This window comes from Pecten maximus, chromosome 2 (assembly GCF_902652985.1).
Source record: "Pecten maximus chromosome 2, xPecMax1.1, whole genome shotgun sequence".
Lineage (NCBI taxonomy): Eukaryota > Metazoa > Mollusca > Bivalvia > Pectinida > Pectinidae > Pecten > Pecten maximus.
Genome location: NC_047016.1, coordinates 25,641,561 through 25,667,250, shown reverse-complemented (window position 1 = coordinate 25,667,250; position 25,690 = coordinate 25,641,561). Strand labels below are relative to the sequence as shown.

At 35.2% G+C, this 25,690-nt stretch overlaps 1 protein-coding gene across 4 annotated transcripts in view; it reads right to left on the bottom strand.

Annotated features, from left to right (window-relative positions):
• Positions 1–25,690, bottom strand: part of LOC117321631 (tyrosine-protein kinase Abl-like) — a 67,911-nt gene that overhangs the window by 34,041 nt on the left and 8,180 nt on the right. The window contains exon 1 of one of the 4 annotated variants that reach the window (XM_033876126.1): positions 1,457–1,844. The exons of the other annotated variants lie outside the window; for them this stretch is intronic. Within the exon in view, the coding sequence (XP_033732017.1) occupies positions 1,457–1,523 (67 nt within the window). The 5' untranslated portion in view covers positions 1,524–1,844. Of the gene's footprint in view, positions 1–1,456; positions 1,845–25,690 lie in introns of those variants that run through there. 4 annotated transcript variants of the gene reach the window in all.

Sequence of the window (25,690 nt, the reverse complement as noted above, 5' to 3'; positions counted from 1 at the left end):
TGTACTGTTATGGTACCCAGTTATGTATGATGTACTGTTATGGTACCCAGTTATGTATGATGTACTGTTATGGTACCCAGTTATGTATGATGTACTGTTATGGTACCCAGTTATGTATGATGTACTGTTATGGTACCCAGTTATGTATGATGTACTGTTATGGTACCCAGTTATGTATGATGTACTGTTATGGTACCCAGTTATGTATGATGTACTGTAAAAGTCTTGTGTGGTACGGAGCTATAGTGGAGTAAATATTCTATCAATAGCCCACTGGTCCACCTTGTTAACACCGACTCACAATTTTACTGTCACATGGACATAAGATTAGATTTCCATGTAATGTACTGGGAATTGAAAATTAATTCAGGATCCAAAAACTGCTGATGGCAAGAAATTAATTGAATTTCAGATTAATTTGTAGTTTTCTAGCTATAAAATCAGCAAATTTTCTCTAGTAACCTCTGATTTATACAGTGTGGTCACAGCTTCATCTCTGTAAATGGCAGACAGGCGTACACAGTCAATACTGTAACAGCTTTTTTCCAATCTAAATGGCAAGGATTATTTCTAACTTTCACAAAATCAAAATATATTCAGCACAGACAAATTAACAGATATTTTGGAACTTTTACAAAATTTTTTTAACTATTTTAACAGCAAAGGATGAGAAACAAAACACAACGTATATTTACACTCTCTTACACATTACTATGAGTATAGGCCTATGGGTATATATACTGTAACTCCAGTCACCATCACACCACCATATTATCACTATATATTTATATATACACAAAAGGATGATTCCATTACACAATATAAATAGCTCATACACTATTAATATCTATATATAAGCCATAAAAATGATAGTTTGATCTATTCTAGTTGCTGACACTATCAACAAAGGGAATCGGAAAAGTAGCCCCCCATTGTTTTGTAGTTGTCAAACAGCCACATTGACATCAGCATTATATATAGAGGTATAAACAGATACCATGGTGTTATATATAGAGGTATAAACTGATACCATGGTGTTATATATAGAGGTATAAACTGATACCATGGTGTTATATATAGAGGTATAAACTGATACCATGGTGTTATATATAGAGGTATAAACTGATACCATGGTGTTATATATAGAGGTATAAACTGTTACCATGGTGTTATATATAGAGGTATAAACTGATACCATGGTGTTATATATAGAGGTATAAACTGTTACCATGGTGTTATATATAGAGGTATAAACTGATACCATGGTGTTATATATAGAGGTATAAACTGATACCATGGTGTTATATATAGAGGTATAAACTGATACCATGGTCATTATATATAGAGGTATAAACTGATACCATGGTCATTATATACAGAGGTATAAACTGATACCATGGTGTTATCATTATCATACTCAGACATATTTTGTGCACCGTTATATAGGAAAGCTCACCTTTTTTCAATTGTTTTTCCTTGGCACCTTTCCTTAGCTGTAGTACCTTTTTGATAATTAAATCCATGTACTCGGTATATAGTACTCATGAGATCAGACTTGACACAGGTGGCTGGCGTCCATTGTGTAGCTGATGACCGTTCCAATTTACAGTACACTGGACGGACCTGCCACCATTAACTATGTACAAAACACACTGAAATTTGTTGTAAAAACAACTACATATGTATATAGACACAGGAGATTATATTACAGCAGATAAAGTAAAAAGTACTGTGTGCCCTTGGCTAACCACTTTATGGAAAACCCGGTGTACTACACCAGGCCTGACCAAAGATAAGTGTGGGTGTGTGTTGTCCTACGTCTCAGGTGTTGTGTACCTGTGTGTTGACATCAGCTTACAGTGTCCTAACCTCCAGTGTACACCCCACACCTGCTGACTCAGTGTCTCCGACACAACATAAATCATCTACCTTTACAGATCTTAACTGCAAATTACAGCTAATGTCCAACACATATGATAGCCCAGGGTACACAACACCCATATAACTTTAAAGGAGTCAACTAACACAACCATTTCTATCCTGGAAAGTATCTTGTTTATTATAGATTTAAACATGCTTAATGAGAACATTAGCTTTGGAACAAAATATTTTCATTCATTTAAATCCAGTGTTACTCCCATACTTGCCAACTTTCCCGATTTAGTCGGGAATTTCCCGATTCCAGACACCCTGCCCCGTCTCCCGATCGTATAGATAAAACATAGTGTATTCTCCCGATTTTGGAGAATATGTCTTGATAACCCCGTATGGAGCCCCTATTCATCTTGTTAGATTCACTTAGGCCTATGACAGGTAACGCTTGCTGGCTGGTGAAAGGCATATGTGTGGGGCATTGGTCAGTTAACTGACCTCAGAGACCTGCTCACAGACCGTAACGAAATTCTGACACTTCACTGGCTGCAAGGGGTGACAATACCCCGATAAATAAACAATTAATTAAAACCAATTAAGCTGAGGACGCGTGGTGAAGGTTTTGTAGCAGGTCAGTCATGGTTGATTAAACGCTTGTAAATGGCTTCGTATACTGCCTTTGATGTCAAGCGCATAAACGACCTCTACTTGACAGTATATCTCGGACAGAAAAAGTGAAAACAACACTGGCAATGTTATCAACGGAGTATCAAATTTGACAGATTACTTATTAAAATGTTAACTACATTTAAACATTGGCTGATCTTTAGATAATTAGCACAAGGAAATAAATTCACAATAACGACCATATAGGCCGAAGGCCTGGTTGCCGGTAGGTAACGTCGTTTCAATCACTGTAGCATCAGCATACTTCGTGTCAATTAGCAGAGACTTATTTTGGCAGAAACTTTCCCAATTCACATTTTGAAAGACAGAAACATGTCCACAAATACTCACTTTCTTAAACTAAATACTGTCATGTTAAAACTTTGAATTTAAGTATCAGTCCCCACCTACAAAGTACTGAGTTGTAAGCCTATATAGTGATTACAACGGCTGGTACAGCCCTTTTTATTTTATTTTTTGTATTATTGTCTTTGTTGTAATCCAAAGGAAACATTTGAAATTTCATTCAGATATTATATTGTACTCTAGATATTTATCGTGACAGTTTAGGTATTTTCTTTTGAAGTTTACTGCTGGAGAGAAAGCTTGATAGAAAGCGATATCATTGTGATAATTTGCATTTAATTGACTGACATCTATCTTACAACATAATTTTCATAACATATCTAAGTAAATACTTTTATTTAGAGTGAACAGTGAGTTAAATCATTTCCAGAAATAATTAAAAATGATGTAATTTTGCAGTTTTTTTTTTTCTTGTAACTTGTTGCTTAAAGAATTATCTTTCCAAACTTGAATAAAAAAGATCATTGGCCAAGCTTGAAATAAGTTTTTTCCCACCTTTTTTTCAGTGAGGGAAGGAAGCTTAAGTGTTCATGCAAGGAATTTATTTTCCAATAGCAAATTATCTCCCCTTAGTTTTTGTTTGCTAAATGTGTCGCGCGTGAAATGTGTTTTCCGGTCAAAAAAATGTCGCCCACGCACTTTCTCCCCCATGAGAATTTTAAAAAGTTGGCAAGTATGTACTCCATAAAATTGGTCCTCGGGTGCATTTATAAGTTTAGAGTTGAAATGTTATCTGTCAGTGTATGCTCCACACCTTACCACCGTAAGAAGGTGTCTCATAAATTACGGTAACGTTTCTCAACATACAATAGGCACGTTACCCAACCAACAACAACATATTCAAGATAGCAAGTAAACAAATACATTAGAAAATTTGTAAATTCTCTCAAATTCCTTCAGAATTATTCCATTATCAACTTAATTTGTAAAATAAAAGAAATGAAATAAGTGAGGTCATTAAAAATCATCAATCTTATGGTTACCTGCCAATTCAAGGTAGGGGATTATAGATAAGCATGCATATTCAAGGGGGTAACATAGCAGTGTATACATGTAACTCACTTGCATTAATGAACAACACTACTGGTAGACAGTTAATTGAACAGAAAGAGTATTGTACAAAGGGGTGTGCTAATTATAAATGACTATATGTATATAGAATTAATATATATATAGTCATTAGGTCAAATTATAAGGTATAACAAGACATTGTATGGTGAAATCAGACTTGGCTCATATTTACTGCAGTAGCAGTTCTTAGCCCTGTGGACTGTTTTACACTGAATCAACTTAAGAGACAAAATTCTATCTATTTTATCTGGTATTGTGTAATAACAAGGTGAGGAGGCCATGTATACATACATTACAGTTACCCATCACATCTGTATACCTCTGTATACCTGAAGGCTACTGAAAACGCTGAATGTCCTACTTGGAAAAGCAACTTCCAGCACAATTTGTTTGATTTTTATAAATATTTATTTAGCAGTAAGGAAACCCATACAACTTTTCTGTATCGTAATATATACACACATTGTAGTTGTGTTGTAACATGTAGCATACATAGTGAAAAAGAAACTGATAACACCGCTCTTGGCGTTTTAGTCCCTAGACAGGTGTCTGTTTTATTTATAAATCCTGAAACAGCTGTGTTACTAATGATGTTATAAAGTACAGGTGCTAACTAATTTCCATCAAATTCATAAATCATATGAAAAACCATCCTATAACCAAATCATATCTAAGGAATTAGGCCTATAGGTCTTTGCTACATTCAGCTGGTTACAGCAAAAACCTATAGTAAACTGTTTTGTCTGCAGGATCTTTTTTACTTAAGCATTGATGTAAAAAATTTTTAGTTTCATCGGGGTATGAAACAAATTTTGTTTGCAAACTGTATGCGGATTCTTACAGAAGTTTGCAAACAAAATTTGTTTCATACCCCGATGAAACTAAAAAAAATTTGACATCAACGCTTATAATTAATTTTTGAAAATGATTTTCTAATTTAAAGCATGTTTTATGTACAATTTTACTGGTTTTAAATGGGATTCTTTTTCTCAGATCAATATGCAACGTCAATTGTCGTATTGTGACGTTACATTTTTCGCGCCATTCTCGGAATTTCTTTCATAGAAGAATGAAAAGAATTTTTCAACCAATCACATTTGAGTATTTACCATGAAAACAAAGAAAAATTAATGTGGAAAGAATTAAATGATATAAAGAAAAGTCAAGTGTTAAGGTAGTTCCCACTGATAATGAGGAAGTGACAAAGCGTACCTTGGAATGTCTTGATTGATGTAACCTTGAACACTTTCTGTCCGATGTCTCGTCAAAGCTAACAATTTATAAAGCTAATCATCATCACTGACTACAAAACAATGTCAAGAGCACTTAAAATCTACTTGTGAAGTTTAAGTGGATGTGATGGCTGATTGTAGTTGTGTGTTAATATACAGTGGTTGTGTACATGTCCCACATTTCACATGTTATATAGGATGAAGTACAGGGGCTGCAGTCAGCAGGAATGAAAAAATTCAAATTCTACACAAAATATAACCACAGATGTATTTACAGTAATTACTAGCATAAACTCAACATCGATTGATATTGTGTTCAAAGATGGATTACAGAAACAACCAGGATGAAATCTACAATAGTCAACATTGTATTTAAAGAAAATCAACATTTTGATTAATTAAGATTTATTGAAGGAAAATTGACTTAAGTCAACAATTTTTTCAAGGGAAATCGAAATAAGTCAACGATGTATTCAAGAAAAATCAACATTATAGTAGCATTGTGTTCAAAGATAGAATCCTTTGCATTACAGCCTCTGCAAGCGAATCCATTTCTGTGTATCCGATGTAAAATCTGAGCTGCTGAACTTGATCAGGACATTACTTTACAGGTATATCTTTTCCAAATATTTTAATCAATAAAAGGTACATGTTAATAGTGATGAGAGATTATCAGGTTTAATGTTTTATACAGAAAAGAAAAAGTTCACCTAATGTATTAAAAAAGATTGTCCTTAAGTTTAAGATATTAATGGGATCAAATCTAAATAATTGTTTGTGACATCATGTGACCACCATATCTTGTATCAGAATTAGATGTATACAGTAAATGGTGAAGAGGAGTGTAACTTAATCTTAATTTGATCACCAGAACACATGGGAACACTCTTTTGGCAGGGTAGTCACACTATAGCTGTACTTAGGTTTTCTGTTTTACTCCCATGCTGCATCCTCAGGTCTGGTAACTTACCAACACAAAACTGCAATACTGGGTATGTGATGATGACAATTAAATCTGACATTATTTACATATACAACAGCAGTCAATTAATATCATAATGACAGGCAGTCACAGACAGGCTTAATTACTCCAACTGCTGGTGTAAATTGTCCTTAGTTTTTAAACTTAGGATCAGGAAAAATTCTCAGTTACATTTACATACAAAACCCATACAATTTAATACTTCCTGGAGATCCTATCTTTATTTACACACTAACGCATGAGAATTAATGTCATCATTGTCCAGAAATTGGGTGACCGCTCAGCAATCACAATGATACACTAGTGGGTACACCTAACATGTACAGCTCCTTGTGTGAATGTTATTTAAAATGTTTAATGATGCAAGCAACAGCAGTTGAATCATTATGGATCAAGCAGGTGAAACATTTTCTGTACATCAAGGTGCTCTGTATAGACATCCATCACGGTAATAATTATATACAGATGTCGACTACAACTCAAATCTAGATCAGGCTTGATATGAGGGGTCAACAGGTGTGAATTCATCACCGTGACCACAGGATATAACTAGACCATGACTATCTCACACTGAAATATACCCCAAATACTGAGGCTTGAATATTAATATATCAGGATGGAATTACTCCTAGTCATATAATATTTGCAGTGTATTGTTGCATGAGCACTGTCAAATAACATTTTGTAAAAGTTCATCGCTTGCAATGGGTAATCCTAACGGCTGGAAATAATTAAACTAAAGTAGCTAGATAGAACTTTCAAACATGTTTATAGTGTTATCCTTTGTGCTTGAATAAAAACTTTCGATTTGGTGAAAAATCATAGAGTTTATAGTTTACATAGAAAAATATTACTCCAAAATATACTTCAGAAATATGTCACCAATTATAAGAGTGAGGATATAGCAAATACCTTCAATTATTACTCATGGACAAAGGTGGCTTCAAAGTATTACTCTTGAGCAAAGATTACACCACCAATTATAACTCGTGAGCAAAGGTGGCACAACCAATTATTACTCTTGAGCAAAGATTACACCACCAATTATAACTCGTGAGCAAAGGTGGCACCATAAAGTATTACGCTTGAGCAAAGGTGGCACCAAAGTATCACTCTTGAGCAAAGTTGGCATCACAAAGTATCACTCTTGAGCAAAGGTGGCACCACCAATTATTATTCTTGGGCAAAGGTGGCACCACTGATTATTACTCTTGAGCAAGGATAGCACCACCAAGTAATACTGTTGATTGAGGGTTGCATCAGTGATTATTTCTCTTTTAGTAAATGTGACACCACCGCTATTACTCTGAGGTGGGGTGGTACCTATCATGACTTTCACTCACAGATAAAAATTGTTTGTCATGAATCTATCTAAATCAAAATCTGATAAGGTTAAACATACATACACACTGATATTGGATAATCTACTAATGTGGATGCCACAAAAGCTTGAAGCTAGAATCCTAATGATGTTGGCATGTTAATAGAAGTACAAACAAAAATTTGCATAGAGTACAAATGAACTTCCAATTTGTTAATTAATGCACTTCTCCCAATCATCCAATTAAATATATCCGCACAAAACAACCACAAGCCTCTAACTCTTGTCAAACGGTGGAGGTCTTGAAGGTATACACAAGCGAATTCAATCAATTTGCTGTTCGGCCCAGAACTAATTCTGTATTTGTCAGTTGAACAACCCCATATTTAAAATCTGCTTTAACACTCACCTCAGAATCACATTTAAATGACCCATGTTAATGGAAAGTCAAGTCGTAAATTGTTTATAAGGATTAGAGGGAAGAACAATTTATCATATTATTTCAAGGCATGTTCATCCATTTAAATCTCAATGGAATAGCTTCATTTGAATTGACAGATTAGTCCAATGCTACAGATTAGGGAATGGAGGAATATTGAACATGCACAGTGGAGATGATGCACTTTATGCTGCTAGAACTGCTGCAGCTGAAGCTAAGGCAGCGACATAAACACACAAATTGATAAGACAGGTGAGACTGCACTGTTACTGGAGGAACAACCCAATCAAAATACAATTCCAATATGAGCCACCACAGAGCTTGCATCCTTGTTACGACACCATGTGCTCAGGGCATGATCAATAACTTTGCTCATCAGCGGCCATGTGATGTAACCTGATGGATACATATCAATACAGTGGACACTTCATACAAACTAGACCATGCCAGGGACAGTCCATCTAAGTTGGGTACAGTCTGTACACAGGTCTAGCTAGGTCAGGCAGTCTGTATACAGATCTCTGTAAGGATTTGTACAAGGTCATACAAGATCAGGGACAGTCAACATTCATACAAGGATATGGTTCTTAAATGACCCAAGTGTATTGAAAGGTTTAAAGAAGTCAAACAACATCACACCTAGATCATCAACAGTCCATAGGTCACAGATGGAGGTAATGGACAGTCTTTCCACTGGACTAGGTTAATATTGAGTTAACATGTACACAGGTCAAAGTCAAAGACAGTCTATAGAGACATCTAGGTCAAGGACAGTCTATACAGATCTAGGTCAAGGATGGTCCATGTTAGATAAGGAGAAATGCTTTAAGTAGTTTAAGCACATAAATTAAGTGTCATTTGAATGATCAGATCTATGTATAGACTATACAAATATATAGGTCATCAAACCAAATTTGTGGATAAAAACTTCTATCAAATCAGTTGATAGGCATGTCCGATCTACCTGGAGTGATGGTGAAAGCTTTAACTACAGTGATTTGACCATATAATCCAGTGAGAGGACAGTCTTTAAATAGACCTAGTCCAATTCATGGAGACACATTAGTGAATGAATATTCATAAGGACATAAAGACAGGTCTGGGTCAGAGAGCTTCTTCACATGTACACAAATCAAAGTGGACAACACACACATTGTATCAGAAGGCCAATATATAACTCGATTCTGGGTAAAGTTTTGTAAATCTAGACCTTGTTCTGAATTTACATGTAGGCATTAATGATTCTGGGATGAATGTACAAGGTCTGTGACCATCATGCTAAATCAATAGTGTGTCTTCTGAAGTTCTGATAAAAGATAGTCCCATCATGGTCAATGGCCATGTAGTCAGATCCATAGTAAATATGACAGATGTAAATTTTATCTGATCAATTTGGCTTGGATATTCTTATGACATCCATCCTATCTGTCTGGAGCTGGGGTCCTACAGTAAATTGCTACAGAAACATGACACAGGCAGACAAACATACTGGACAGCTCCACACTGACACAGAAAATAAGGGAGTTATGATGGGATGGTCTAAACTAAACACACATTCATGAAGACTAGCAAAAAGGCCCTAAGTTTTTTTTTGTTAAGAATTTCTCCACTTAACTCTTGAATTGGACATACACTAGAGACCAAAATCATAAATCTCAACCTCATCTATAATTCTGATATTCTAGAGACAAGAGGCAAGTCTAACAGTAACTGACCTGGATCTACTACCATACACATTAAAGTTAGCAATACATTAGCTTATATGGCCTTGATGGTGATCCATACAAGTACCTAACTCTAAAGTCTGGAGTGATCCAATATTGATTGGCAAACAGATATTGTTAATATATAGCAGATGTGCTCATCAATAAAGAGCTCATCAATATTGGCCTTGACAAACAGCATCACTTATAATACAAGTGGACAGGTGAACACTCGTCCTGGTAAATATTACCTAAATCAGTCAAATGTTGAATACATAGCTTAAGTGGATATTAATCAATTCATCACAAGCTAAAACAATCCAGCTACCAATGCATTAGTCAATCAATCTAAACACATGTACCACTCACAGAACCTGCATATAGTCATTAAATGTAAAACTCACAAGTGAAGACCGTCACATAACCACTTTATCAAGTTTTTTTTCTTCAATTATATAAGAGCTTTTAAGGGCTGATTATGGGCCCCATTCTCATCTGAAATAATTTCAATTATAAGCCTATATTTATAGCTAACTCCCAAAATTTACAATTTCCTTCTGAAAATGTTCTTCCAAATTCAACAATTTTCTGAAAATAAGGCAAAAAGCCCCATCCCAAACCAGGTACCTCCGTAACTAGATCTCAGGACTTTTATCAAACCTGGTGAGGCCCTGGTTTCAATTTCTTCATAGGAAAGCATTCGGAACAGAAATGTATACCTTCATTCTTAGTGCCCATAAATAGTTCTTATTAATGAAAACAATAGAGGAAAACAAAAATGTCAATTATACACAGAAGTTGATACGATAATGAAAGTCTTAGAATACATTCAGAAAACAAGAACTTCTCCACTGAACAGTGCCAGACAACTGACAATATTAACATGTATGGTAATCTGAGACTTCCTGCATGACATTCAAAACATGGCAATAAAAGATCGTGATTCCTCCCAAAATGACAGCTGAAAAGGCTTCCTGGTACCTGCATGAAATCCATTTTCAAACTTCCATAAAATTCAAGTTGTCAGAAAAGAAATTATTTTATTAATTTATCTTGTCCTTAAATTCCAAGAATCCAATGATCAGACCTTGATCCAGTAATAACATTTCCCACTTGAGGCACATGGAGCATGTATAATTCATCATAACACCAAGGTTTTAAATGACAGCTTTGGTGGGACATACACATGTGTACACAGTGTAAAGAAAAACTGACAAGAAAACTTGTAGGTTTTGTTATACATTAAACAGTTGACCTGTAAATTTACACAAGCACATGTCTGTATCATACTTTTGTATCTAACCTAATGACTAACATTTCTTTAAAGTTACACAATTCAACATCAAAAGAACATTAAAATATCCAACTCAAGTTCATTTTAAGACAATCATCACACAGAGAGTTTAAGCAATATTGATAGCAAATAAAACTGCCTTCAGAAAGGAGTTAAAACAAGGCCAGTATTCCTCCTCACCACCAACTCAAAAAATCCAAGTGTGTTCTCAAGTTACACATCTGGGTAAGACCAAGGAGAGCCGACAGTGAGATGGATCATGTAATCCTTCGACCCAGCTGAAATGGTACTACATTTGTCTCAAGTCCCCCCAGAAAGTATGGATACCAGATTTATCTTGGAGGAGTAATCAAAGACAAATGATTACTCTCACACAACAGAGAGCACAGGACAATAAAACAAACTGTGAGCGTGTAATGCTTTTTAAAATGAACTGATTGGAAAAGAAAAGAAAATAGCCAATATCTAATACATAACAGAACGATATTCCTTAGATATACAGCTGGTAAATACTGTATACTATTAAATACTGTATATGCTGTAGAATGCTTTGGTCTCTAGATCTGTCCACACCTCAGAAGGTATGCAACATTTGCCAGCACTTGACATTGCTCAGCTAACAAATCCTTAACCGGCTGGATCTTTCAGTAGCACATCCCTCGTATTGCATTGGAGTTTTCCAGGACGTATAGCCCTGCTGATCTCCAAACCATCTCTCATAGACCTCTCCCACCCACAATATAATCAACAGGACAACCTGTGTCCTCTTGACAATTCATCTAAGGAGTTTGTCTACAAAAACTCCACCTGTCCATCAGACCTTTGATTGGGTTTAACCAAAAATAATTATTTTTCTGTAATTCACCTACAGCACTGATTACAATAATCATCTAGCTAAATTCCAAAGGTGTTCATCACAAGTGAGTGAAAATACCATCCTAATACAGAAATTATTTAATAAGACAACTTCCTGCATAAATTGTGTTGGATGCTTTTAACATCAAATATTACTGAAATTTCAGGATATGTAACAGAAAACAGGCATGATTTATGTAATTCCTACTTTTTGTCTTGGCAAACAAGTTCAGACATGCCTAGAGCCCCAAAAAATACCAATCTATATTTTAACAGTAATCAGGCCAATATTGGGATGAATGACATGACTTCCAAATAATATGAATCCAATTAACTCATTTGGCTAGACTTCACAACATTACCACATCATATCACTACCCTGTTTCCTTTAAAGATACAGTATGGTGACTGTGCTGAGATGCATATTATAAACCAATACCAGAAACAAGCCTTTCCTTCTCTGATAATTGCTTTAGTTGACTGTAATAAGTCATTTCCTGTCTCAGTTATACGGGTGATAATAATTTACCAGGTACAATTAATAACAGCTGATTCCAAAAGCATCAAAATCAATATTCAGTAGGAGACAACAAGGAATATACGTTGTACCCGTATATATTTTATATGAAGAAATTAAAGACATCTTTGTACAAAAAGATTGATCAAAATCATAAAAGATCTATTACAATGACATCCGTTTTGTGTAGATCTATAGATTAACTAATCTATTAAAACTTGGAATACATGTTATTAAAAGTTGGATAGAATAATTACTGCTAGAAATTAATAAGTGGGTATAGATCATTTGATCTATTTTAGAATGCCATGATTTTCTACCAAAAGCAATTTTATACACCTGTATAATTATACAACCTTGATTTTTTTAACCTGATCTGCAATCTACCATGTATGACCTAATTAGGGCGCCTCTACATTTTTTCATAAAAAAAACCTTCGACTTAGTGTCAAAATGGTGTTAAAAAGTAGTAATTTATGTGAAAATATTTTTCAACTTTTAGTGTTCAGTTTTCTTCAGCAAAATTAGTCACCACATTGTCTAAGCTTATACAATTTTACAGGAATATTCCACTGATATTTAAGCTAAATAAATGATCATGAATAACTATCTTCATCCGGAACATTTTTATAACAGAATATTTCACCGTTTCCACAGCCTTGGGTATTCTGCTATTAAGGTATAGTCTGTTTCATAAAACTTTAGAATAACAAACCTTAATAAGGGCTCCCCCATAGTCAATTACCTGCACCCTACGCCCGTTTTCGGGGCAGGTTCATCAGATGTATATATAATGACCTCTAAAAGCGACAAAGTTTTCTGCCAAGTTATCGCTTACCAACACAAATTGTCTTGATGCCAATCTACATTTAATAAGGAATTTGAAATCACAAAATTACCTGCATCATTGTCACCAGGTTTACTTTGCTAACCTATTAGTTATCAAATATTTACAAAATAACTATTGCATCATCTTAAAGATGAAACTTAAATATGTATTCAGCTGCATCAGATTGCATAAGAACAAAAATATCAATACCAACTTAGCTGCTCTAGAACAAAGGAGGTCTAGCTATTATAAACGGTTTCAAGGTAAACAATTGATGCTTGTCACATGTAATGTACATCCACTGGTCGTATGTGTCATCAAAATCAAGTGAAAGTTGAGCTATTCTATCCATCAGGGATTATCACATGTGTCGTGCAGTCCATCACTTCAGACCGATGCTACCCAAGCATGTGATGTATACAATTGTGGCTCTGGCAATCTAACCCGACAGCTCAAACAGGCTTGGAATAATCAATTTTTATTGAGAGGTGGAAAAAAACAACTCTGTCAGACATATTAAATTAATATCCTTGTACATGCCTCAGTCCGACTGATTCCTCTGTCACTATCAGTGGTAAGAGTCAAGTACAATGTGCATATACTTGTCAGCTTGGCAGGGAAAATCCTATCCAGTTCACCCCAAGTAAGAGACCACCACACTCCATTTGATTTGGCAAAGGAACAACATATTTATACCTCTAGTTTACATACACTACACAGTAGTATTTTCAAGCCTATCAAGTGTTCAACAAGTCAACATTGGACAGATAATAGTCTTGAGGTGTAAATGGAGCCATATTTTGTTATAACTGCACTTACAAACAAATGTATCAAGGAAATTAATATTTCACGTCAATTATTTATCAATCAGTTTTTTGTGTATCACTTTGTGCTTTGAAATGCAAGGACTTTTAGGCTATAGCTGCTCATAATTATATAAGGTATACATGAAAAGGTATAGATACACAATACATCCTGCTACATCCACTAAACATGATATTGATAAGTATTTTCTGAAAGGTGAATTATAATCATAATGAAGCACACAAAACAGGTCTTTATCAGACAAATTGCTTTCCTCAACTACTTTTGCATCAGAGCAGTCTTAGATTCAGCCGCTTTGTCCAATAAAGTACGTATTTATGTACAGGAGCGAGACAGTGTTATTGGAAGGGCTGAACCAAACTAAAAACAAATTGGTGTTAATATTTAATACGCATGTATATAGAGAATGTGTAACAGTGGAACCCTTACAGGTCTCAGTTCCAGTAATTTGTAAAATCTGTGTGTAAATGAAATTTTGCTATGTTATAAAATCCTAATACCGACCTGGCCATGCTTCTATAAAAATCCAACCAGGCACTGCAGGGACCCAAACTGTCTGTGACACCACACAACAGCAGCTGAATCTGGGGGATAGTGCTAAACAGGCACAGGGAAACTCCATTTTCAATCACTATTGTGAAGAACTCTCCCATGTATACTCGAAACACCACTTTCCTCATAGAAATTTTTAGCAGGCCACCTGACCAAGATTGATTTGATGAAAGAAATCACTAACGTTATTTATTTATAACCGAGTTTTGTTGTTTTTGTTTTGAACATGGCACCAATATGTATTTACCTAATCTGACTGACAGAAAGATATTAAGATATTGGTGTTGACTTGTATGACACAATAGTTTATATATGGCCATGCTCCAGGCTACCAATAGCTATACTACACACATGTGCCTTCTGGGTCATGACTATATTGTGCACTTCAAAGCATTGATCAATCAACAGTTTATCATGTAATTATTTTGTCACATAATTTCTTAATTATAATAACTGTATAATGTTTATTACAAATAAATAGATTAATTTCTAATCCAATCATAAAGAGTTCCTTTAATATTATTTATAATTTCCTTGTCCAGTGTTTGACTGACCTCAAAATCAGGGACAGCCATGCCAGTACTCATGATATACTCTACAGATATAAAGATGATCAATCAGAAGCTTGTAAGGCATGGAGATATGGCAGTAATCTGCACAACACATCAGATATGCATTACCACTTATCACATGTTACTGTCTGCAGACAATTTCTATCAATTACCTTCCCTGTCAATAACAGACTATGTCTATGATTGGCACCTGTTCAATGACCTTATCTACATCAACCTTTATGAGTCCAGTCTGAAGCAGTTGGTGTTTGTCTAGAAGGGTAACCAAACAAAGATGGTACTTTTTTTCTCATAAGTGTTAATTAAGGAGGGATACATGCTTTAGCACACAAAAACAGGACTATAGTCTACTTATCAATGGAGTCTTCTAGATCTCAATCTCAATATCATTGTGAAAGGAACAAAAATTTATGCCATTTTACACTAGGGGAGACAACTCTGTTTTTTATTGGTATATGCATATACATGTACATGTACATGTTTATTGTCTGCTTAGAAACTCCAGTAAGAAGCACCATACATTTTGTTATCTGCATTTACTTTGGCAAACTAACTACATTGATGTTCCAAGAATGGTATGATTCATCCTCATCAATTATGTCAATCTTCACCACAGCAGAAATCCTGTTGAAAAAACAATCGATGCAAAACCAGAGAAAGAGTGGATACCATGTATATATATTTTACTGGGAGTATTTAACTATGTACATATATAATAAACTTAGTGTAACCTCATTGTAAGGTAAATAGAAATAGTGATTAGGACTCAATGTTTCAGTTTACACCTGATCAGTAATAGAGACTGCTCATCTACTGGCCCAATACGTGCTAGGTGTTATGATCAGGAGGATTCAGTTAAACAGGTAATGTTGACAAAGATTATCTATTTGACTCACAAATGTCGGTTCAGTATAAACCTATCAATAATGATTTAGGCTGTGTCAGACACCCACACACCACCAATAACAACCACAGCCTGATCCCTGGGGCCAGCATCAATATCGCCCCTGGGTCCCCTGAAGGTGGCCAATCAGATAACTCTTTATACCACATACATAGAGAAGTGATTATAGATGAGCAAATCATAGGTACCTCTTACCATTACACTTATATAACCTGAAAATACAGACCTGTCAACTTTCATCAACCTATAGTACAGCCCCAATTCGATCAGCATCCAATATCAATTTGAAATATTTCCTTAGCTATGATTAAAATTACATCAAAAAGTTGCTTTGTAGTAAATGATTACAAACATAGTTTAAGCTAGGTAAAACACTACAAATTTACTCTAATCAATTATTTAGATCTGCAGAATTTGAAAACAAATAATTCACATAGAAGAATTTAAATTTTAAAAAGCTAACCATACCTGCAGCAGACCATCAAACCAACATGGCCTGGGGTTTAACATCAGACTACATAGACACTTTTACAGTGGTGTTTACACTTAGTTCCTTCTACTTAAGGAAAAAGCCCTCCAGCTTAGGTCGGAAATTAACATTAAATCAAAACTGACATCAATGAGACAGTTGATAAACACATCTTTAAGTAAAGTACAGACAGATCTAGATGGAGATAAAATTAATATTTTGACAGTTACAGAAACAATTTTACAAGTTATTGTTTCAAAATATTGGTAATTTAACAGTAGAGTTGTAAAAGACTTATAGACTGTGTATTGTAATACTGTAAAATCACTAACTTCAGAAGTTTGTGAAATCTTTAATCTATATTCATATATCATAGAATTGATTAAGCACCTTTTTTCAAGCTGTAGAAAAAAAATCCAAGATTTTGACAGACATAGTTGTGTCTCAATGAATAGCAGAGCACCTGAGCAGCAGAGAGGTGGAAGGGTTAATTTAGCTTGATTTGGCTATCAGAAGATTTCTGTATACAGAGGGAGGAACCCTGAACATCAACATGCTGGGTTGGACTGAAGAGACAAAGACAAGGTCAACACTGACAGTGTCATTACAGCCAGGGGTCAGGCATGGTGTACCAGGAGCTGGTCAGTTATTAGGGAAATCAAACTAGGGTGGAGGTGGTTGAAGTGAGAAGAGGGTATGTGGGTGGTATCTCTACAGCCTTACCAGTGTTTGAAACCAATCTCAAGAGTCATACTTTGTATGAACTAGTGGGGGAGGAAGTGTCTCATACTCTGGGGATGAGGGAGGGTCAGTATGACACCATGAAGGAATTTGAAGTGACCATTAATGGTCAGCTGGTCATAGTGTGTTGAGTTATATATGAAGCATCAACAAAATATCTAAATGTGTGGGAGGGTTAGTACAATGGAGTGTTAGACAAACAAGAACTGTGAGTGTCATATGTCTCCCTAGCAAAATTGTTATAGCTAGTTCGAAAAATTTACCTAAATAGTCCAACCTCACTGATAGAATCTGGATGATATCTTGCAAATGTTGGGGGTGTTGGGATGTCGACTGTGTGATCTAACTTTATCCCAGGTTTGAATAGTTATTTCTTAGCAATGGATCTACAGGCAACAATATGCTGACGATAATGACAACTCCATCACCACTGGAGAGTAACATATGTACAATGGTCTCCTTTAATAGCTTTTCACCCTGCAGTTAAAACATGTTTACCAATAATTTTTTACATAATTTTTTTATATAATATGCAAGCCTTAAACTATAATTTATTAAGGTAGCAAGTTTCTCCATAACAACATGTGTTGTCTCTGTGGTATTCTATTTAGACAGGTTTCTGTGTATTTCTATCATGGAAATTGGTTTGTAGAAAGTAAGATGTACTGTTCCTGAAGAATTAACACAGAGAGTGTACATGTTTACTCATTTAAGAACTAATTCTTCCTGTGATAGACATGGTGAAAGCTAGCGCTGGTGTAGCTGGTCGGGGTGGGTGGCACCTATAATAGGTTTGTCTGTTTCGTGTGTAGAAAGAGTATTTACCTGAGGAGTTGAGGTGGAGACATGTATACACAATTTTACATGACAGTCCGTCATCTAAAACAGTTACAGGTACACAACCAGATCACAGAACGTCTTATAGAAACTCCAGCATTCACATTGATGAGATACCTTGGTAATTACAACCAGACATTTGGAGCTACACTGAATGGGCCATAACATAAACACACAGTTTCCCATCTCCTGGTGTACTGACTAAAGTGATATATCCCTCCAACACTTGTACATATGTTAGTACACTGTAACAAACTAACTCAACATCTAAGGTCAAAGTTAACATAATATTTGCCAAGATAAAACAGTTAATGCTTATACATAGGGAATATTAGTTCAGAGGGAATCTCCATAATTAATGCCAATGTAAATAATCTGGAAAACAAGGTGACACGAAGACTACTGATCAAGATGCAGACTCACTCTATCAATAAGACTTACTAATTGAGTCAGATTCACTTTGTCAATAAGACTTACTAATTGAGTCAGACTCTCTCTGTCAATAAGACTTACTAATTGAGTCAGATTCACTTTGTCAATAAGACTTACTAATTGAGTCAGACTCACTCTGTCAATAAGACTTACTGAATGAGTCAGATTCACTTTGTCAATAAGACTTACTAATTGAGTCGGATTCACTTTGTCAAAAAGACTTACTAATTGAGTCAGATTCACTCTGTCAATAAGACTTACTAATTGAGTAAAACTTTCTTTGTCGATAGAGACTATACTGATCGAGTCAGACTCACTTTTGAGTAAAACTTTCTTTGTCGATAGAGACTATACTGATCGAGTCAGACTCACTTTGTCATAAAGACTACTGTTCGAGTCATGCTCACTTTGTCAATAAAGAATTACTGATGGAGTCAGACTTACTTTCTCAATGAAGACTACTGATCGAGTCAGAGTCACTTTGTCAATGAAGACAACTGATTGAGTCACTCACTTTGTCAATAAAGACTACTGATCGAGTCATGCTCACTTTGTCAATAAAGACTATACTGATCGAGTCAGACTCACTTTGTCAATGAAGACAACTGATTGAGTCAGACTCACTTTGTCAATAAAGACTATACTGATAGAGTCAGACTCACTTTGTCAATGAAGACAACTGATAGAGTCAGACTCACTTTGTCATGAAAATGTCTGAACTTCATGTGTGTGTGTTCTTTATCAACTCTTTGTGAGTAATAATAGTAAAAAAGATATTACTGGGACATACACATAAATATCCTGTAATTGTTTTGTTATGTGAACCCTATTGCTTTAACTAGGAGAACGACTCATACTTATAGAGTCAGCATATTAAACACACAGTGGCACACCACGATGTTCTGCTGAGATCAAAACTTTTTAAACTGACCCTATCTGGGGTAGATAAGGCAATCAGGTGTTTTCTCACAGAAGTCACTTAGCTTTATCAGCACATCAAATGTTTTCTACGGCTGATATGGCCAACACACGAGTCATGGTCACAATCAAATATAACACGCAAATATGTAAGTTTATCAATATATAGGGCTGGTGAGGGTTAAAAGTCAAAGACCTTTTATACATATCAACTACTTCTATACATATTAAATACTTGACATTACAATTAATTATCCCCAATTTAATTTTAGGTTTCATTTTCATTTTTTATGAATGCACACTCAGGCATAAAATACATGGTGTTTATTGCCATTCCATTCAGTTCAATTTAGTATCAATGAAAGCCAGTGTGCTGATTTCCATATCGATTGATTGTAAATACTAATATTGTAAACTATGTATAGGGACCTAGCTGTTTCAACAGTATCTGGCATACACATTAATTAAATGATGGATTATACTGGCAGTGACCAACACACAAGTCACAGCCTGTTAACGCAATAACGACTTCATTGTGTATCTCAATTCAATTAACATATTAACCTCACATCACAAACCTCATATGATTGGCCAATAATTTGGCACATCATTATTATAATGGCCAAAGATTTTGGTCATGCATCAATGACCCTATAAGTAAACAAAGAGTATGATCCAAATATAGCCAGGAGGTAATATACTTGCCTAAAAAAATGTTATAAATATGTAAACCACAATACACTGTATCCACTACACCTACCAGGTATACCATATTTAACCTGAAATAAATACAGTAGGTGTACTGTGGTAACATGACAAACGGGGCACCCCATCAATCCTGTCTAGAATTTTATCATAAGCACTTCAGGTTATTTTTTTTCAAATTATACCTGGAAAAGCAATTCAAATGAAATTCCAGAATAAATATGCAAGGTTATCATCATAGAACAAAATCTTATTCCTTTTCTGTCCAATTTGTTACTGTTCGCAGAGATCATATCCATAGATCTGACAATCACAGCAACATCCTTTTGCCAAGCTCAAACTTAGTGTTGCACAACACAATACAAAAGTCAGTGTTGAAAAGAAACAGCCCCAAAACCTAATTCTACCCCATAGTAGGATCTAATTAAAAACTAAGTACTTTTACTTCATGATGACTGCAAGTTACTCATGTAAATGTTGTGCTGATATATACTGTACAGGTACCGCATCATTTCTAATATTGTCAGTAGAATTTCCTAACAAATGTTAGTACAGTGATTGTAAATTCCTATATTGATCTGGCTAAAGTATTTAAATTTGACGAACCCCAAATATGGTAATAGAATCTGTATATAGCTCAGATATGCTGAACCAGCCAGTAAACTTCTTTACGGATGTATCCTTGACGTAAAGTAATGTTCCTTTAAGATAAGCTATGTGTAAGCTCATATAGGTGTAATCATGTAACAGAAATGTGGCCAAAGTAACAGTATCTCTATACAAGTCTGGTAAAAGTTCCTCCTGCCTGCAGTAAAGCCTTTGTAGAGGAGACAATTAAAGCCTTCTAGTTACCTAATAGCCATGGTAATTGGAAGTTCTTATGTATATATACATGATAAGTGTTTAAAAGTAAACTTACTTCCGGATCCTTAAGAGTATCAGCTGTTGTAGCCAACTCTCTATATTTGGTAATCAATAACTGATGTATTCTTACATAACCTGTTTGTTAGTTGGTTTACAGATTTATCACCTCCTATAATGGGTTATGAACAGCATCCAGGTGACATGAGGGGGCATGTACAGTGCCGCCTTCGAAATCTCTAGTGAGAATTGTCCTATCCATCCTGTATGTCCACATGTACAGGGCTGGGACAGACATGGGCGCGGTGAGTTGGACCTTCTCAGTCCTTTGTTGAACACTTCATCTACGGTAGGCTACAAGCATAGTTTTGTTAACAGATCCAGAATTTGTACCTTTGTCCAGACTTTTTAGTTTCAGCAACTCTGGCGGCAGACAAACTATAGGATTTCTGACAGCCGATTAGGCTAAGCTGGTTATCAATCCTGCTGTACAAGGAGAATATCCTACAACATCATACTTTATGAACCCGATTCCAACAAATGTACCGTAAACTTGTCAAATGTAGCAGAAGAATATGCCATGTCATAAACAGAATGTTTGAGCTATGACTGGATTATATGATGAACACAACTACTGCTTATTTCACAACAGACATGATCAATCCGCTGTTGGTGACCGATGAATTGCATACAAGGTACAACATGTTTTCAAGCCAAGGTATTAAATCAACCATGTAAATTCATCAACAATACTTACATAAAGTTTATGATGTCAAAGTGAGCATCTTACTTGCATAGAATATACTTCCCCCTCCCCTCCCAGATAATGTTTGACCTTAAGCACTAATTCTTTAACCCTGAAGACCACAAAAACTGCACAAAGAAAACTTCATGTTACCTGCACATCTTATATAAATACATATAAAAAAAATTAGTTGAAGGGTTCATGGGATCTGTTTGTACAAAATTTGAATCAATAACCACCAAAAGGATTCGACATGTAATAATGAACCATGATGTTTATTCGGAATGTACCGGTGCATGTATCAGAATATATTCTCGGTTTGGTTGGAATTATTCTGAAAATGATGGATGTGTTGAGACGTCAACAAGTACGGTGTGATCTAAGTTGGACTTAATCAAACCTAAATTTAAGCAATATAGATCTAAATGTAAAACTTTGTTGATGTTGATGATACCACTTTACTACCATCAGCACTTTCTGTACAAACAATGGCTTATGCATTAATCTTATGCTGTAAACTAGAATCTGCTGAGGGTTACACACAAGCTTTTTACTATACAGACTGGGACCGACCGAGAAACAGAGAAATTGATTACCATATTCCCACTCCTTAATGGTGGGGGGAGGGGGATAATTACAAATACAGACGCAGTACAAAAATGTCCAGGCCTATTTGTTAATGGCAGCTACGATACAATCATTGCTGGAAATTACACATCATTACTTGTACAGTTTCTGCAGGCAGATCTGGATCATATGGTTTCCACCAGGATTATTTTGGGATTGCAGCAAAGAAGAGGGGTAGAGGGCATGTATATCTATATATAGCTATTTAACATTTATATTTGGCACATACCAATGCTGAATTTAATTAGTCCTGGAGCATGTGTTAAATACCATACTGTTAATCATGATCCCGTGGAAATTTAAGAGAGGATGCATGAATGGACACCTTTGTTCCTGTGAAATATTTTAGATAATACTTTCTAAAATATTTATTATCTTATTGCGATGGCCCCTTTTTTCAAAACCACTAGCTGCATATAGGCCTAACTTTCACATTCTAGTGTACACAAATCTGTGTCCCAAGGTGATATTTTTTGTTTATGTGAGCAATGACATGTGAATGTAGTCTACCTTTACATGTCAGCAGTGCTTTCCTGTCTGAAGTAAGCACCACCCATCACTCTCTTAACAATGTGTATGTGTATTGGCTGTGGTCAAACATCTGGATCAACACCTTCCCAAATGACAAGGTGACCACATAACACATGTCACCTTCACTGCTGGTATAGGTTGGTCTCCATTACAGAGATATACATTAATGTTAGTGTCTTTCAAGTATTGACCAATTCATAGGACTTGCAATAAAAATAGCTTGTTTCTAGATTGCAGACACTCTTCCTCATATCTCATATGTTGCATGTTCCAGAAACCCGTGCCAGTGTCTTCCTGGAGATAGATTTGCTTCCTCACCTGGTCACAGCCATTCATTTATCAATACTATAGCTACATCATCAACACCTTTACAACTCTCATCACAGACAATGTACATAAATCTTTCCAACACCCAGTAAAATGGTCTCTCTATCAATATCTTGCGTGACAATGCAAGCCATTATTGACAAATAAAACTTAATGAATTTCTATAGAAATATATTCATCCTACTCAGCTGGTAACCAAAGTGAAGTAAAGTAATACAAATCCTGACATACACCAGAATCATAGATGACCTTTAGAAGAATGACAATACAATCAATGACCTTCAGAAGAATGACAATGAAATCAATGACCTTCAGAAATTAAAATGCAATTAATGACCTTCAGAAGAAAGAAAATACAAAGAGTGATGAGTGATGACATCAATGCAACATACATTGATAGAAATTACACATTTTGTGATCTTTTAACACAGCATGCAGGTGAACTTGAGAAAGGTCAAACATCCTTTGGTGCTTTAAAACAATTTCTAACAGATGCAGTACTGGTAATAATGTTGTTTATGGTCCAAATGTAACCTAGCAGTTGTAAGAAGAACAGAAACATGATCTGTATAAAACACCCATGTCACAAACACGTGGTACCTTCAACATTATGACATTTCAACATCTTCCATATTGGTGTGGTGTGCCAGAGCTTTAGGATATATAAAACCCAAGATAAACATCACAAATATTTTTTATTTGGTTACAACAGATTAACAAAAATATTCCGATTATAATCCTTCCTACATTTTGTGTTTGAAAACACAATCTGATAGCTGAACAACCAAGTGAAAGGTCCAAACAGTATTCAACCACTTCAGATTTTTTTTTTAATTATTTTATCTAATTATAAACTCCAACATCCCGACCACAGACACATAGCTATACTCTATTCGTACACGTGCACCACATGTGCAGCTTCAAAAATTGCAATGAATATGCAATACTTAGGATAGTACAATGGATGACTCATTTATCTTAAGGAAAAAGATATCGATGGACTTGTCGACATTTTCAAAATTAAGTGTCTTTCCGAAATGTTATGAACCAATTGCAACGAACCCTGGTTTATCACTTTGTCCTTGTGAACAAGTTAAGGTAACATATACAACAGCTGCTGGCAGACCTAGTGGCCAGTTCCTAAGTACACATCTGACAATATTGGGTGTACTCGATAGCCTTAATAACCAGAATATGACTCACAAATTGTAGACACCACAACATCAATACTTCTAGATCTCACAAAGAAATCAGTGAGTTTATTTTTACCATCATAAAGAATGAATGGGACATTTTAACATCATTCAACAACATAAGGATGAAGAACAACATTATGACATATAATGGCCAATAGATGGTAGCTATAGTATTGGAACCCTGACATTCAGCCGTTTCCAAATGTCTTGTTATTTTTTCTAACATTATATAAAAGTACCTGTACTACTACTATGTACACCTTGAGAAGAGCTGAAACATTGGTTTAACAGTGTCCTGAATGTCACTGGAATCAAAATACTCTTTAATGCTGCACTTAAGTTAATCATTGAACTTAAGTGGTAATTTTTCTATCATTTCGGAAAATTACCTCTGCATGAAGATTTGGGCCGGGGGGGGCTTTCACCATTCATTCATTAAATTTTTTATACATAATGTGTTTTGTTATAAAGGAATATGAAACTTTTTCTTTGATTTATTTGGGTTTTTTTCGTTTTTTTTTAATGTGAAATTGCAATTTTGGGAAAAGGATTTCAAAATTTAAATTCAAAACTCAAATCAATCTTGTCTCACTAATTTTCATATGACGAATGTCGATATCAAGGAAATTTCATTTTTAATTAATTTAACAAATACAAATTTGTCTGTTCACCAGCTTGTATGCCATAACATTAAATGCCATTGTGTAATTACACATAACTTAAAACAATCAGTTCTATATGCCTGGTAAGTGTCAATATCATACCAGTAGGAGTAAGGGGATTATAGATTGGCGGACCAGGCTGATGTAATTACACTTAGTACCAGTCAGACGGCACCTCATTTACCCTCATCATCACCACAAATAACAAATCAAATACCAAACCAGTCCTGTAGAAACACAATGGCAACCAATAACAGTCATAAGCTTGTGTATCATACAGCAACAATCTAGTGGTTCAAAATCTATTAACTCCACCAACAAAAAGTGAGGGTAACACTGCATACAGATTCAACCTGTGTAATCTTCACACCTGTCTACAACAAACAGAACGAAACCAATTTCACTTATTTTTTTAAAACCAGTATCTTTTAACTGAGTCCAACATGTATTACCTGATCCCCAAATAGTATACATATACCAAACCATGTTAAGTAAAACCTGTCTTATCTGACACCGAGTTGTTTACATACCAAAATATGTATTAAGTAAAACCTGTCTTAATCTGACCACTTAGTAGTATACATATATATACCAAACTGTGTTAATTAAACCTGTCTTATCTGACCCTTGAGTAGTATA